General features: G+C 33.5%; 2 protein-coding genes across 3 annotated transcripts in view; one reads left to right on the top strand and one right to left on the bottom strand.

Annotated features, from left to right (window-relative positions):
- The window catches only part of LOC129573761 (protein NDRG1-like), a 29,187-nt gene extending 20,667 nt beyond the window's left edge, over positions 1–8,520 (bottom strand). Inside the window, exons 1-2 of the mRNA XM_055454713.1 lie at positions 8,429–8,520; positions 3,946–3,949 (exon numbers count right to left, since the gene is read on the bottom strand). Of these exons, the coding sequence (XP_055310688.1) occupies positions 3,946–3,949; positions 8,429–8,520 (96 nt within the window). The remainder of the gene's footprint in view (positions 1–3,945; positions 3,950–8,428) is intronic.
- Positions 8,521–10,772: 2,252 nt separating this feature from the next.
- Positions 10,773–17,871, top strand: part of LOC129573583 (uncharacterized) — a 24,327-nt gene continuing 17,228 nt past the window's right edge. Inside the window, exons 1-3 of one of the 2 annotated variants that reach the window (XM_055454260.1) lie at positions 10,773–10,913; positions 11,365–11,612; positions 13,645–13,820. In XM_055454260.1, coding sequence (XP_055310235.1) covers positions 13,645–13,820 — 176 coding nt within the window. In that variant the 5' untranslated portion in view covers positions 10,773–10,913; positions 11,365–11,612. The remainder of the gene's footprint in view (positions 10,914–11,364; positions 11,613–13,644; positions 13,821–17,871) is intronic. The other variant, XM_055454261.1, reaches the window with a different exon arrangement.

Raw genomic sequence — 17,871 nt, 5'->3', positions numbered from 1 at the left:
AAAACACTTTTGAACTTCGTTCCCAGTAATACATCGACCTAGCGTCAATCAAAATAATATCAGTCATTTTGAGTGATAAATCCACGCATAGGAGCATCACTCCATTTTAACCTCGTCTAGAGGTTTTTCATCTGATATCACTACTTTTGTAAGGCTTTTTTTGGGAAAATACATTTTTACCAGGAGTATGTCTATTTTAAGGTCTTATTATCAGGAAATTGCAATTTTCTGGGTAACACATTTGCATTCTAATTTCACAAGTTCTGGAGATTGCACTATCTAATTTCCACTACCATTGAAAAAGTCCCAATTTCCTCTAATTGCACATTATAAAATGCGGTAAAATATGATTAACACTATGACTGTTCTTCATATTTGCAACATATTACTGTTCTTGGGGGACTCCAGGGCCCCCAAGATACTTCATATGAAATCTGGACTGTGATGACAGGTAATAAATTAGTGTCTGAAGCAAAGTTGTAATACTCAAAGTTTGCTATAATTTTGGTGCGACAAATATTGCTTATCTCTTATCAGTTTCGCGAAAAATGATTATCAAAAACTCGCGTTTTTCGCGTTTTTCGCGTTTTTTCGCGTAACTGATAAGAGATAACGACTTGATGTCTGTGGTGAAGTTGTAGTACTCAAGCTGCTCTACAACTTTGCCGAAGTTACCAAGTCGTTATCTTTTATCAGTTTCGCGGAATACGCGAGAAACCGCAGAAAACCGCGAAAAAACCCGTTTTTTTCCTTATCATTTTTCACGGAACTGATAAGAGATAACGAGATGGTGTCTAAGGCAAAGTTGTAGTTCTGGTTGAGTACTACAATTATTTCGATTCATTATTTCGTTATCTCTTATCAGTTCCGTGAAAAAACGATAAGGAAAAAAACGCGTTTTTTCGCGTTTTTTTCGGTTTCTCGCGTAATTGATAAGAAATAACGGAATAATGAATCAGAATAATTGTAGTACTCGACCAGAACTACAACTTTGCCTCAGACACCATCTCGTTATCTCCTATCAGTTCCGTGAAAAATGATAAGGAAAAAAACGGGTTTTTTCGCGGTTTTCTGCGGTTTCTTGCGTATTCCGCGAAACTTCGGCAAAGTTGTAGAACAGCTTGAGTTCTACAACTTCGTCATAGACATTAAGTCGATATCTCTTATCATAGTCCAGTTATAATATAAAATAGCCATGGGGCCCTGTGGTCCCCCAAGAACAACAGCGTAACATGTTTTGCGGCAGGCTGTATTTTACACATACTCACACATATGCATATGTGTATATGTCATTCGTGTAGAGAAATGTTCAATCTATACAATGAGACTTAACTCCGGTTGGTTTATACACTGTTTAGTACTTTTATTCAACTTTAAAGTTCGCTGGGGGCCCTGGGTGCCCCAAGAACAATCATAGTGTTAAATTTCAAAATACCCGTAAAAAGAGTGTTGAAACGATTGTGGATTCTCATTATTTCATTAAAAAATATTAGTTCCCAACCATCAAAGCTCTGGAAAGTGCATTTTTTATGTACCCCCCGAGCAAAAGTTCAATTTCATACATTCAGATGCCAAAATGCCGATTTATGACCAAAATGACAACGAAATGGATATTCAAGTGTTAATGGAATCCCATTATTTTCACACAAAAAAAGCAGTTTTACAAGACCAAAATGTCGTCAGAGGTCTATTTCACTTGTTTTCCGAACAAAAATGTCATTTTCAGTGAAAATAGAGCAAGTTGAAAAATTTACTTCGAACCGACCTATTTTTCGACCATGAAATGCCCTCAGATCGCATTGTGACCACTTTTAATCAATTTCTCGTCGACAATTGAGCGGATATGGTCTTTCGTGAGCCTTTTTCAGCCAGTAGATGCGTATTTTTGACAGCAATTTCATCGTAGAATGCGACTCTTCGTACAAATTCCGTTCATTGATGAATTGCCTATGCCCAGAACTTCGAAATACAAATTTTCCCGGATATGTGGCATATGCCATTTTGTTGGTATGGTAGCCGGCTACAAACGCTCAGTTTTTGGTAAAAGATTGTTAGGCTGATTTTTGAGAAATCGCGTTTGGTGTGAAATTTAAGGAGGGTCGATTTTTCATAAAAATCGACTTTTTTCTTTTATATCACATAAACATTGGCATGTATGTATGGAAATTTTTGAAGGTCTTCTCAAATAATTACGAGCTGACTTTGCCCGATGGGTGTCTGAGTTGATCTAGTATGCGAAATAAATACTTGACAAAATCGTATACATGCAGGCTAGCGAAGCCATAGCCAGCTCTCCTGTAATGCAAATGTCAATCTGAGGACACTAGTGCCCCGACACTATCTACAACTAAGGCATATGCGCTACGGAAACCGAAGAAGGTACGGACAGACGGACGAACGAACTGACGCAAATCCAAATCAATACTTTCATAGAAAGTCAAGATCAAATTGCCAATGCCCATAACTTTTTCGTTTTTAGATCAATCGGGGCACTTAGACCGGCGTTGGAAAGGTGGCAAGGAGGAGCTTCTCTTAGACACCTCAGACCACCCCATGGGTACCCCCTTCGTAAGATATGGGTATAGATTCGAAAATTTATCGAAATTTTCCAACCGCTATATTTTTGCCTAGACCACACTTTAGGCATGGAAGATATGGTGTTTCCGACTATTTGGGCCAAGACATTTCCAACGGTACCTAACATGCCGGGGCCCAAATAGTGCCCTGAGAAAATAGCATACTTACTGTATATATACTCGTGCAGCAAAAACTGGCATTTTTGATATTTGGCTTGAAATGCACAGTCTATGGTGCGTCACTTGTCGGACTACCGTCCTCCGTGATAAGATAATCTTATTAAAATATTAATGAGAAAATCGGATTTTATTAACCAATTTTCAAAAAAAATTGCGAAGAAAAGTTTCATACTAAAAACATTTCAAAAATCGTCAGATGCATCTTTTTCTTCAATATTTCGTCGTTTGAGGATATTTGATATATTTTTAGTATGAAACTTTTCTTCGCAATTTTTTTTTTGAAAATTGGTTAATAAAATCCGATTTTCTTATTAATATTTTAATAAGATTATCTTATTAATAATAAGATGGATCATTAACTTTTTAATAAAATGGAGATCTTATTAATAATAAGATAATATGTTAATAATAAATATAGTAGAATCTTATTAATCTAATAATATGTTATGTTTGAGTTATTAGAAATTTTCCGATATTTTGGTAATTAACATATTAATAACATATCGAAAATGTAAATCTATACATGAAACCACATGTTTGCCGTGTATGCGGTGGTATATTTATCGTGTTTGATCTAGGAGGATATTCCTAAAAAGGTAGGGGAGAGGGGGCTATTCGGATTGGGGGTAAACCGGATCGCTCGGCATATATCCAAAACGGTACAAACACCATGACACGTAGAGCTGACATTAAATGTGTTGTTATGTGCCACATATTTGGCGACCTACATGATTATTAGTTGTCCTAAATTCAGTGGGCGGTGTGCTGCAAATCGGTTAAGTTGTGTTTTGAACTCTGTTGCCAAAATATTTTGTCGTCACAAAATAGCATGTTGCAAAAGTGCCTCACTGTCATTTTGTATGAAAATTCTACAAAACGATTTGAGCGCTGTTCGTATGATTACATGACGGCTTTCATTTGAACTAATGTGAGGTACATTTCAAAAGTAAATTGCAACATGCTATTTCGAATTTTGTTTTGCCTTTGTAAAACACCTATTCGTATCAAAACTGTAGTGAAGAAGTTTCAATCAAACTGTTGAAATATCAGAAAATAAACTCCAATTCCTAGAAACACTGTTTTGGTGAGCATTCCCATACTAAACACGCGACAAAATGTGGGTGATCTGAATAACACCCACATGTACCGAATAGCCCCCATGTGAAGTCGTTCAAACATAGGCTCATACCTCACTACCAGGATACCCAATACAAAAAGTTTATTTGTATTAAAGATAGCTTAGGAGAATAGCTTTCCAACCATATATAAAATGTGGCAATTCTTGGTCATTTTCAGACGATATGGCTGATTTTCAAAAAGTGATCCGAATAGCCCCCTTCTCCCCTAAATATTTCTGATTAAAAGCATCCCTTCAATTATGATTTAAATTCTTGTAAAATTATCTACAGGATTCGTGAAAAAAGACTCAACTCTTGGCGTTAAAGTGTCCGGATGGTTTTTGAATGGACTAAATATAAGTGTTTTGATCAAGTTTATTTAATCTTAAGTAATGAAACTCAAAGTACTACAGCTTCTACACGGTTAAGCGAAATACAGCTCAAAATTAGGCACATCAAGCAAAATGGTCAACATGCTATCACTCTGTGTGGTATGTGGGATGGCACTCTTAACTGGATCAATTGGTCCAAATTATCTATTGCTGCCTTTTTATGTTCCGTACTTCATGTATATAATGACAAGATTCGTCACGTTACACGACAAGGCAGATAGTATGGTGATTTAAATATGAGATGGTTGACATTTTCCGAAAAATCTATCTTTTAAATCCTGATGACAAGATTGAGTAGAGTTATTGTGGCCACCGCAACAAAGTATAAAAAAACATTCGATTATTTTCCAAAAAAAAGACGTACACATTTGTACTGATGTCAACCAGCAACGGATAACCATTTAAAGCAAGAGAAGTAAAGCGTTGAAAGCGCCAAATTTGAGTTGAGCAAAACTGAACAAAAAATGTCGTAAAATTTGGACATCTCATCGGCAATTAAATTTAACAGTTGGATATTTCAATGATTTTGTGTTTTGCTTTGCAGCTAAAAGAAAAAAGCATAAAAATCACGATATTTCTTTCGATTTCAGAAAGACCAAATGGTCTCCCAATTAAATATGTATTTGTGTTCACTTCTGTATTTTATTTTGTTATTCTTTTAACATTCATCGTTCGGAAAAAATCGATAAACTCGTGTATGTATAGGTAAGTATCCATAAAAAGCTGAGCATGTGAGCGTGTGGATAGAACTCTCTTTGATGCGTGACTTTTTTTCGGCTAATTTTTTTCAATACTAAGGGAGGAGAAGTGAAATGAAAAAAAAGTAGCTTAAGCCCCAATGTATGAAGAATGTAAAGTTATATGTCTCGACACGACACGACAAATACATACGGCGGCACTCATGCATTTGAGAAGTTAAGGTTGGAGAAAAACGCGAACCAACACTCAAAACGAAAAACCAACACAAATATGTATATATACTATCCCCTTCTTGAAGAAATCGTAATCAGATAAAGTCGTGGTGTTTTAGAAGGATTGTTTCGACTGTCCTCACGCCATCCATACAGAAATAGAGTGGTTAAAATACATTATCACTGTTCTGAGGGTATGTTTGGCAGTTAGGATGACGCCAAATTTATTGTTTTTTTATACAAATGAAAACGATTCCATCCAATATTGATAGGTACATAAGTACGTTTCGAATACGTCGAAGAATTGAAGCAAAACTTTTGACACTTCTAAAAGCCCTACTTTTGAGAATATATAATAATGTGGTTTCATAGTAACAGAAAGCCATCGGAAAGCCGTTGCACACCAATTGAATATTTCCACAAAAAAAGTTACTCAATGAAAAGATTTGCTCAATAATTTTCATTTAGTAGGTGTCTTCTTTGCAGAAATGTGGAGCTAGTTAGGTAATAATTCAAGGAAAAATTCGTATGTTCATAGAATTTGTATTGTATGTAGCGCATTATTCCTATTGCAACACAGCAGTCACACCAATACAGACATGTGCGTTGGAGCTTCAATGAGGCGAGTTTTGATTGTTTGCTCTTTCTACATCTATCAGTAAGTCGAATGTGAAGAACAACGTTATTCTTAATGAGGAAATTCCAAAGATATACTCGGTCTTATATTTTCTTGTATGAGTTTCAAGGTAGCAAGTTTCAAGTGCAATTAGGATGAAAAAAAAATATTTACAATGGTAATTAGACTGTCGTTATGCATATACATTTTTGTCGCTGTCAAAATGCGCACTGAATATTAAATGACAGCTTTAACTAAAATCCACTGTCACTACCGTGCGGTTTTTTTATACACACGAATACTCCCAAATGTTGAAGATTTATTCATCAAAATCGAATCACTTATAAGGCCAAATGGAATTGATTTTGATTTTGATTGAAGAACCAACTGAACTTAACATAATTCAAACTAAAATCAGATCAATTAGTGAAATTTCACACAATATTTCCAATAAAAACAGAATGCAGAAGAAGAATGATAAAAACATCTTTCTTGCAATGTGCAGTAACCAAATCGATTTTGCAGATTGGTGTGATTTTGTCATTTTATAAAATGACACTGAGAAAAGCCAAACACTTTTTCATTCATCTTCATATATTTGAAAAATACTGAAGAGGCGGCAATACTTTTCGCTAGTTCCTTCACAATATATTCTTGCATATCGCATTAAATTTAGTCAAAATTGCATTTTTGGTCTGAATGAAAGAATCAATACCGACTAAACGCGATGGAAAATGTATGTTCTAGAAATCATGATGTTTTTTTTGCCCCCTATTTGTTCTTTTTCATTTCGATTATTGGTTTTGCATTGAATTTTACTGTACAAAGTCTATGAATGCGAACAAGTATTTCGTTTCAAAGCACAAACAATAACAAATTTCTTAAAAAAAACCATCATTTTTTTACGAATGAACCATACAGTGATTATGTGTCAGAATCATATAAAATGTATGAAATTGTGATTGAGTGTAAGCTAACAAAAACATGTGACCAAAAATGTGAATTGTGATTTGTGTATCGAATTGCAAATTGTATATTTAAAACAAAAAGAAATAAAAAGTTAGTGGCGTTAGGATTGACTCAAAGGCCAGTTGTCATGAAAAAAATCAACTAAAAAAATAAAGTAAAATCAAATAAGAATTTTTTTTCATAAATAAAACGTACCTTGAGATTGAACAAATGAAATTTCTTTTCTGTTTTATTTGAATATTTTTTATTCACAGCGAGTTATACTTCAAAGTTGTCAAATAATACAATTTCTTGCGGCGTAAAATCAAGTCAAGTGAAACTGAAGTTTAACGCAATGAGTTTTCAATAATTATTATATTTCCTCCCTTCGATATATATGTTCGAAATGGGGTGCGAAAGACGAATAGTCACTTAAATGCAATGTAATAAATCCTCAGAGTGAAAATTATGTCAAAAATTACTCGCACAGACAAACCAACAGCGATCACCGACTAACTCACTGATTTTTAAGATTTCTTTGCTTTGATTCACTTTTACAATGCTGTGCAAATAAATCAAATGCATCACAAGAATAGTGTGTTCATATATCTATAGATAGATATTCAAACGGTGGCAAAGTTGTCCGATTCAAACGCAAATTCACTGCTGTGATACAGATTCTTAAAGTGACGAAGAAACGAATGTTTTTTTCTTCTCTTCTTCTTTTCTCGTTTCTGTTTGTCTGTATGAAACGTATGAAATTCTTGAAGAACCACAAACGACAATAACAAAGCTATAGACGCACACAATTCTCAGCCTAAAAACAAACACTATTGCCTGTTTACAAACTTTGTTATTAAATTCACTTTTCATAAATTACAACAACTTCTTACTTGATTTCGTTTTATGTATTTATCCACAATACTTTCCAATTGCGTCAATCTCTTATCACGCCAAAAGTCAAACTAATAAAATTTAGGTGAATACATTGTACTTTGTGGTCCTTTTTGTGTATTTTATGGTCAATGCTAAATATCGCATTGCATTGAAGTTGACTACTAAACTCTTTGAATACTCAAAGTGCAAAGCATATGCAGGCAATTTTGAACTATCTGAACCATGGTATTTACGTCGAATAAGATGCTTTTTGTGTGCACATGAAAGGTTTTTGACATTTCAAGTGGAACGCCGGGATTTTTATTAAATGTTTTTTTTTGAATGTGTATTTAATTCATTTTGAAATTTAAATTAATTTTAATATCTTTTTCCTTAAACGTAACAATAGAAACCAATAACGAGAACAGATTGATATTAGTTGTAATATAAAAAATACTCAGAGTGTCAAACACTCTGCAGATAAAATATTGATGGTGCCAACATCGTGTCGGTATATAAAATTTCCCCAGAACCAAGCAAAATGAAATATTCGTACCTTGGTTGGAAAGGTGAATTGATATACTGGTACGGTATATATTGAGTCTTTCATCTGTTGTCAAAATACAACAAAAGCAGTTAGTATATCAGTTTTAAAAGCTTGCATTAATAAGCAACAGAGGGCTCTGCATTTTAGCTTGAAGCTTTTTGGTCACAAAATCATCTCGTGAAATATCCGCTGTATGTCGCACTGTATACGAGCTTGTATTCTGCTACATACTAATTTTGATGAAATTTTTCCTTCAACACTTACCGATCATTATAACTGGCTAATCCATATGATGTAACTTTTATTGATTCAGCCACTAAATTATGCGATAGATTTTCAACAATGCTATTCACCATTTTTATTCTAATTATTTAACACTTTGTAGTATTTTATGGAAATCACGAAATTTAGGCTTGATCTAAAAAAACCGAAATTTGACATTGAATGAAAATTCTAAATATGAACCATTCAATAAATTTGATTTGAACTTTTTGAAAGAAGAAATCAATTTAATCCAAATTAAAGTAGATGATTCATTGTGATGAGTATAAGTTAGAGTGAAACATTTTTATATTGATATTTCCAGAAACGTAATTTGTTCTAAAACCGTTTTTTTATATATCTTAGAATTTCAATAGAATTTTTGAATATCACTTTATTCCGATCACATTGAATTTACACTAATCGAATTCAGCTAGAGTTCTCAGTATATTCCAATGAACCGAATCAAGACTATAAATACCAAAACAAGTTGAGAGAAAAAAAAGCTAGTTAGCTCAGTATGAATGAACATAATACTCTATTGTCGAATTATAATCACAGCAAACTATTGTTTAACTTTCAATAGAATTTATTGCAATCGATCTGTACTCATCAAAGTGGCCAAAACTATGAAAAGAACACAGAAATGTAGAACGACCAAAAATGCTTTTTGTCAGATGACACAAAAAGGAACCGAGAAATTTCCGCATTATGACTAGAACTCTGGTATTTTTTTAATGATTATTCTTCATATTGGTTAGTTACAAATAAACAACACTTACACAATCCTCCGTTCGAATGCAAATATAGCATTAGAACTTTGTGTCATTCGCAATTCGTTATATAAAGCTGTATTGATTAAACAATTGCTTGGTTGTTATTGGCATTCACCAGTCTCATATTTGGATTTCAAATATGCATAAAATACGCGGTAAAATGAGATTCTTTTCAAAAATATTTTATTCCAAATCATTTTAGAAAATCATTAGAGTTTGCACTCATCGTTTATGGCATGGGCACATACATAACTTGAAATATTTTTTTCAAAAATCAATCTTGGATAAAAAGAAATTGGTTGTTGAAAAATGTTATATTTCGAATGTTGGAAAATTGATATGGCAAAAAATTTATTTACCTTGAATTCTGCTTCAAATCTAGGGGAATATCACGCTTAAATTTTTTCAAATATTTCAAAAAAATCCAATTTATCTCTGAGAATCTGTCGTATGAAATATGGTGGATATTTGTGAATACGGCGGAATATTTTGGATTTTTGTGATTATGAATGATATTTAAATGTATTTATTTAGATTTAATGCAAAAAATCTCAAATATCTCCAAAATCCACAAAAATCTGATTTATTTATTCGAAATATTCGAAAATATGTCATGCAATTGATGTTTATTTCAAATATCTCAAATATCTCACAAGATTCAGGAGCGTGATATTCCCCTAGCTTCAAAAATATTCAAAAATGTACATTTTTATTGCATTTTTCTTTATTTTCCATTGTTTTTGATTTTCTCTGATGCGATTTTCTCCCAAGTAAAAATGGATATGATTTTTTTTTCTTAAAGAGAATAAAAAAGCAGGTAAAAAGAAATGATAGATATGGAAGCGACTTTCATTAAATATTTTGGCGAGCATTCCTTATGAGTAAGGTTCATTGAATTAAATTGGAGAGAGAAAAAAAAACTAAAACAACTTGTTGGATTTATTTCACAAGCGAAAATTCAAGACAAAAAGATCGGAGATTCTATGGTCTATTTAACATGTTCCAAAAGAGCAGGACCAAAAACAGTTCACTGAATATGCGGCTAGCCACAACGAATTCACCAATAGTGATTCAAAAATGTTTCAATTTCTTGAGCTGCTGCATAAATAATAGATGAACATCACAAATAGATTTTGTTGTTTCTGCATCTGACAACACACAAGCAGGAGTTTGATGTGTACTTGCACTCTGCACTCGCGTGCACTCCTCATTTCCTAGCTGCATACTTTTCACTGTTTTGAATCTGTGTGCATTCAAGATGAAAAATGCTTGCAAAATTGTCTTCAAATGGCCAGATTGGAAAATGTTCCACCAGTAACCAGTAAAAATCGCGAACCATAATTTGAAAACATGCACACATATAAAAAGTAAGAGAAGACAAATACAATAAAAAAACAACAACATCATCATCACAACAACAACAGCAACAGCGTACGTACGTTCCGCTATGCTATTTTCTCGTTTCCCATTTATGAATAAACATACACGTCGAAATGCACACGAAGAAGAGAAAGAAAACGGTTCCAGAAAGAAGTATAGTGGAAACATCGGCATTACGGTAACCAGCAACAACAACATCGCGTCACACACAGAGCACCACATTGAAATCAGTTTATTTTCGAACTCGATGCTGAGCGGTTGTCTATCGGACTCTCTCTTACTTTGTTCAAGCATATTTATCACAGAATATTTCCAGATTAATTTTTTTATATGTAACCAGAATAGAATATTTTTACAATTTTCTATACACATTTTTTTTATGGAAAAAGACAAATACACACTCTCACACATACACACACGCACCGGTTAAGTGTTGTTCATTTGCACGCCGCTTGAGAAACAAGTGTGTATTTCAGCAGTCGAACATATATTTTTCTGACGCGTGTAATCACGTTCATTATTTCGTAGTCGTTGTGTGTGTCATTATATTACACTCTTAGTTTTGTTGTCATCGCTATTTCATTTCGGTTTAATTCTATCAACCGAAATTCTCTCGTTTTTCGTACATACATATTCGAACGATCGTCATTATCAAGTCAAGTTTGTTTTTATGTGTTTGTTTCATCTTCTTCGATACTCTTTTACCGATTCAACTTGGCAGTCCCTATAAATTCGCTCATAACGTTTGGCTTTACATGTGCATGGTGATCATTTCTATTCCAGCTTTCAAACCCATTGGATTTCTGCAGAAGGTACCACCAGAACAGTATATCTGAATTTAAACAATTGAAACAAAATAAAATAAAAGAAAAGTGGTTGCCGCTTCTTTGAAGTTCATTGAAGTAAATAAGTTTACGTGTGTTAAAATCCATCTTTGGTTGTGATCAACTTTCCAATCGGTTTTCGTTCGTACATTCACTCGAAATAATTCAGGTTACAAAGTAGTACAGACGCATACATAGTTTTCAAAGGTATGAAAAATTTAAATCATTTTTTTTAAATAAGTCATTTTTCCCGTTTTCACTTGCCTACGTCATACGAATTGTGAAGTGTAGCCGCTCAAAGATCATGTGTAAACGTGTCAAAACATCAACATCGATCTTAGACATTTAAAGTTGTTCATGCAATCAAAATGACTCGTTCATAGCTGTGGTTGAATTATGCATGTATTGACTTTAGACCGCGTCTAAATTGTTGCTATACTTGGTTCTCTGGTGTGAATGACAAACACACCATGGCTATAAACCATATTTTTGATGTCATTTATATTCGCTGATATCATTCCATTCAAAATGTAGAAGAAAGAAATAAAGAAGAAAAAGAATGACTCTATTTTGAAACAACGTAGCGCATTCGTTTCGTAAAATATATTGATACAAGTTTCGCAAAATGCTTACAACAAAGTGGGTTGAACAGCCTACAAAAGAAAGTCGCAATGCGTAATCTATGCTCTCATTGAACAATGGTTATTTTCATTGTTTCTTGACGGAATGGAGGAATCAAATGATCAAACCTGTGTGTTCACACAAAATAAAGCGGCCGAATTGGGATCAAACAAAAGAGAAAACGAATTGAATGGAATAATATTGTTTTCTATAAATAGTTGTCGGTAATTAAATTTGGCGTATCAATTTAATTGTTTTTTTTTTAAATAACAAATTCAATGTTTATTTAATAGCAACAAACAAAATCGCAGAATGTAGTCGTTATGATTAAGATAGATGAATTCTCATGCAGATGAGATTGGAACACGTTGATCTTGTGACTTACGTATCAAATAAATTTGGTGTCGATGAATTTATGATTAATATTTTCATGGAAATCATTGAAAACTTAGCCGGATGAGAATTCATCTCTAACATATACCTATCTAAATATAATAGACGACAGCAATAATTCATCTGGAATTCGGTTTGGACGTGGACTCTATTTTTTGTACACTCATCACTTCGCTTACAATATTTCTTCGAACGAAGAAAAAACAATAATTTCTTATACTTTCTCTTAGTAATCCTCTCACACTTGCGCAAATTAAAAAAAAAGTATTTGATTAAATGCAAGGGGGCATTGCAGACATACGGCGGCAAAATACACGTACTATTTGCTTACATTTATATTGCGCATACAGTGGGACTTGCCAGTGCAAAAGTATGATAATTTACAGGTTCGCAGACGAGTATCACAAGTGATGACGAAGCGATAAACAAATGTTCAACGTGGGCACAATCGCACCGAAATTTCTTGCTAAACCGTTTATTTAAAAACGGTGCATTTTAAATATGGTGCTAAAATTTTGCGGATATGAAATTGAGGCCAGCCAATCGAAATGAAAGTCTGAATCGAACATTTTTTTTTGTTCAAGCTCCAAAAAATTGCACTCACAATTTTGATACAAAGTGTTTCTTCTTCCACGAAATTTCCGTTTGGGACGAAGCAATCACCAACATGGGAATCCATTTTTGAAGAAATCAGTAGAAAAATGTAATGTTTTTTCTTTCGAAAACTGATTTGGTTTGCACTGTAATACGATACAGTATGCTATATTTTACTTTGAGAAGAGTAGTCTCCTATTCACAACGAATGTTAATTAGTTCCGAGTTGATGAAAAAATTCACACTTTTGCCTTATTTTAATGCGACATTCACTCAATAGCGTATACTAAAACCGTTAATTGAAAATCAAAATGATGAAGTAGTTTCATATTTAAGAAGAAAAAGAAGAAGGAGGAAGAAAAAATATAACGAACCAAAAACGCTAAATAAATCAAAAAGTCATGCTTGGTGAAAATGCAGATAATGGAGCTAAATGTGTGTTTTAATTTTAGAAAATTGTTTTTTTTTCGTTATCATTTCAATTCGAAAGATCGAAGAGTGCACTTATCTCACTGTATGAGATCAACATTAGCATTCAGAATATTTACAAAATTCGTATCGCGTTTTTTTCCTTCTTGTTTTTGGTTTGACTTTGACTGAAATAAATAAATGTTCCTTCTTTATAAATTAGATGATTAAATCAGTTATTATACTGTCGTGCCTTGTCGCAATCATCAGCTGTGAAGCAGAGCTGAAGGTAGAAAAGTTATTTGTACCCGAGATATGTGCAAATAAATCGAAAAATGGTGATATGCTAACAATGCATTACACGGGCACGCTGACTGATGGCAACAAATTTGACTCAAGGTAAGACTTCTTTTCTACTTAGTTTCATTCAATTAGATTTCCATTGTTTTTGACTTGGCGAACATACTACATTTACTCTCTGATTTTGGGGCAAGCAGAAAAAAATAACTACGTAAAATATGCACTGACCAATAAAATCGATAACCGAATAATGGTTGAAAACAAGAAAATAAAAGAAAAAATGTGTTGTAAAATTAGTGGCAAAACAACGTTAGTGGCAACCCATGCAAAACTAATATGATGTTTGCATCATTTAATTTTTTTGTTTTTGAAAAATTGTTTCACCATGATTCAAACTCAATCATTCATTTATGAGGAAAAAATTCATGAATGCAAATAACTGACAATCTAGTGTTGACATCATCAAGGTATGGTTTCAGTTCCTCTGAAGAAACAATGTGTTCAATGTACTTTCTGTGCACTGCAACGTCATCATGCCATAAACAACAACAAAAAATTCCATTCCGATGGAGAATTTCCTAGGCTCCTTTCGTTTTCATTTAATCGGATTTTTCGAATTATTGTTCAATAAACGCCATTGTAGTCGCAAACTTGTGTTGGTATTTGGAAACAAATGCAGGAAAAAGCATCAAGTTATTTTATTATCGGTGACTATAATCAGCTACTAAATTAGAAAAGGTGTGATGATTTCCTGGAATAAAATCGAGTTTCGATTTTAGTCGATTTCGAATTCGAAAGCATTCACCCAGTATAATCTGTTATGGTTGGAACAATTTGTGTAGTATCGATGTGTCATACAAATGACCATTGCACCCAAAACACCGCTACCACTGTACTAATTTAGCACAAACTCTGAATGGAAAACCATTCAATTAATTTCAGTTATTAATTTCAGTGTTGATGTACTGTATGAGCTTGCTAAAAATCAGTTGTGCATAAGGAAATATGGATTGCATTGAATGCGACGCATATTCATAGTTCACTGTTTACTGTAACTTTCTTTATTTTCCAAGGGGGCAAACAACAATGGAACATTAAGAAAAAAATGCAAATTAAAGAAATGCCCCGAAAATTCTAATGCAAACTATGAACAGATTTAATTGCGGATATTTAGTTTCACTAGTCACAACTTTCACCTGGTTCCCAGTTTGATTTCAATGTTGATGGGTGTCGCAGTAAAAAAAAACACCCATGCTAGAAGTTGATATTGATGAATTGATGGCAGCGATACAGAAACATGTACAGCACCTTGTTGCAGACCATATTGCGCGAAGCATTGATGTCACGATTGTATACAATGGGTGTTTTGCATGGCTTACGTGATGGTGGTGTTCTTCGCTTGTTATTTACGCATTCCGATTCGTATAGTATATTGCTACGGGGATGCTCTATTGAAAATCAACAACAAAAAAACGTCAATGTAGAAAAAGTTCACTCTATGTAAAACGGGTTTTTGTTTATACTGAATCAGTTTAGTGGCCCAAAGCCGAACATTGTCATCGGATTTGTTGGGTGCTGGCAACATGGTTTTTTTTCCCTTCACCATCAACAATGTAATGAAAATATTACCATGGAACCGCATTGCGTATGGCATATCATTGAACATTATGATGAATAAACAGATTCGATGCCATTCACACACATACATGCACTGATGTTGATTCTCTCGATGATAAAATTTTCGCAAAACATTGAATAATGAGTGAAAAATCGACATTTTACTATATGCTCACCGAATATTGGCACTAATGATGAGGAATTTTAATTGATATAATGTTACTGTGTGAAACACATTTATATGTATGGGTTCACGTTTGTTTTTGGGGAACAAAGTAGTATCTGCTATTTCTAACTTTCTATTCAACGATTTTTTACGAATTCCAAAAAGAAGTTTCGACAAGCTTTCGATGTGTTGCCACCATTCCGATTGACATCATATTTGCATAAACGTATTGCAGAAAAGAGAGAAAATAAATAGTTCATATGGCTTACAATAAATTTTAACGCAGAGATTAAAAGAATCCACAGAGGGTTTTTGTGCACGATTCTATTTCGATTTTTATTATTTATATTGTGATTGTATAACATGCTAAGTCATTCAATTGAAGCTGACCTTTAGCGGGAACACTAGATGTTTAAACATTTAAGAATATTTTAAAACGTTCAGACTACCATAAAATGGTGGATTTACTATCTCCAAGCTTGTGAAGTATTGAAAGAACACAACAGCCATACATTCAAACTGTATTCAACGCACAGACGAAAAATATTTGTCTTAGGCTTTCCATTCATTTTTCGCTTGCTTTCCGCGTACTGGGTGTAGTTTATTCTCGAGGGAATAAAGTCTGGAAGCGTGAAACACGTTGCGCTACCAAACCGCGAAAAATTCAGCGAACAAATGATGGTGGTTGAAATGAAGAAACAGAAGAAGAAAAAAATAAATAAAACGGCTTCACACTAGATTCAGAATCGTGACACTCTGGAAAGACGTCGTGAATTCGTTTCTAATCTCCATCACTCAAGCGATAATATATGTAATTGTGAAAACACATCGCATCACGCATTCGGCGACGTACCAAACTGAACGTAGCTACGTAGATAATTCAAATATTCAGAACAGAGATTACTATGAGATATTTTTATTCATATGGGATAGAAATATCGCATAAAAATATCAGATTTTTTTCATGCGTTGCGTTGTTGTAACGCATCTGCAGTACAAAATTCATATTCCGTTCTGCGTGCCAAGTCAATTTTGCTGAATTCGGCTCGGATCAGTCTCAAATTCGATATATGTCTGATATTTTTATGCTATATTTCTATCCCATATGAATAAAAATATCTCATAGTTATCTCTGATTCAGAATAGCTGATAGACACTCTGTAAACGATGTAAATGGAACCAACATCCGTTGCACAGAAATGTGAGTGGAATCATGAAGCACGAAGTCTATTTAAACGCATGATCTATTGGAATTCCCAATAGAGCGAGAGAAACCTAATTAAATTCAAACAAATTAACAGGTGTTGTACTTCAATTTCGTTTTTCTTTCGGTTTTTTTTTATCATTTTGAAGACGTAAACGAAACAATCATCACACTTTTGGACTGGATAAACGAAAACGGAATCACAATTAATTTGTCACACAAATTCTCTCAGACTTTCGTCGGTAGTGCATGTGAACGTGCCTTTCGTGAACAATAGCTTCTCCTGATATAGTGAATGATTCACATCCTTTTCGTCGCACTCTTTTCAGAATTATCTAATATATTCATTGTTGATAACTCCCACTAATTGTTGACAATCAATTTTTGTTCAAAACCGAATATCTACACCAAGTTCCCTATTATTCAAAGGTTTTTCCAATTAACAAACAAATTAAATTAACACTATTCATTTCGTATTCCAAATGGAAAACCCAAACATTTTGTTTGTGACAGAATAGCGCACGTATGTTATGTGTGCTAAGAGAGAGATTTGCTTATATTGAAGAATTATGTTAAGTTTAGGGAAAAAGCAGTTTTGATGCAACATCATCGATACTCATACGCAGATTTTATTGTTGTATTGACAACAACAAATCCGCAAATAATAAACGATGAAATTATCCAACGAAAAAGGCAAACAAAATACCGTTCGAATGAAAGTTGCCTGCGTGTCAGTTTATTTTAAAGAAAATCACAAACAAAAGTATTAGGATGTCTATTAAAATTGCCTTGTAAAATAGAAAGTCACTTGTTAATCGACTAAGAAAATTTTCTGTGCTCTATATAATTCGGGTATTAATAAAACGGATGGCTTGGTCAAAGATTGTTGTATTCATTCGTATGCACTGTTAGTATAAACTCGTGGCACAATGAATCTGTGTATAAGACAATGCATAGTCACGTGTACGGTGCACGTGATATTTATGTAATTAATTTTCTCTATATTGGAAATTTTATCCCGCAAATTTTGTCAAGCGAAAAATTCAATATCTCTTCTGCTCATTGAATACATTCATTCAATGAAATGCTACTCTCAGAATTCAAAGGAGGCAAATAAAAAAACATATAGTGTAAAACATCAAATTACCCACTGTTTTTTGCCA

Source organism: Sitodiplosis mosellana, unplaced genomic scaffold, assembly GCF_009176505.1.
Source record: "Sitodiplosis mosellana isolate CC-2019 unplaced genomic scaffold, AAFC_SMos_1.0 Smas_scaffold_6102, whole genome shotgun sequence".
Taxonomy (NCBI): Eukaryota; Metazoa; Arthropoda; class Insecta; order Diptera; family Cecidomyiidae; genus Sitodiplosis; species Sitodiplosis mosellana.
This window is presented reverse-complemented; position numbering and strand designations above follow the sequence as displayed.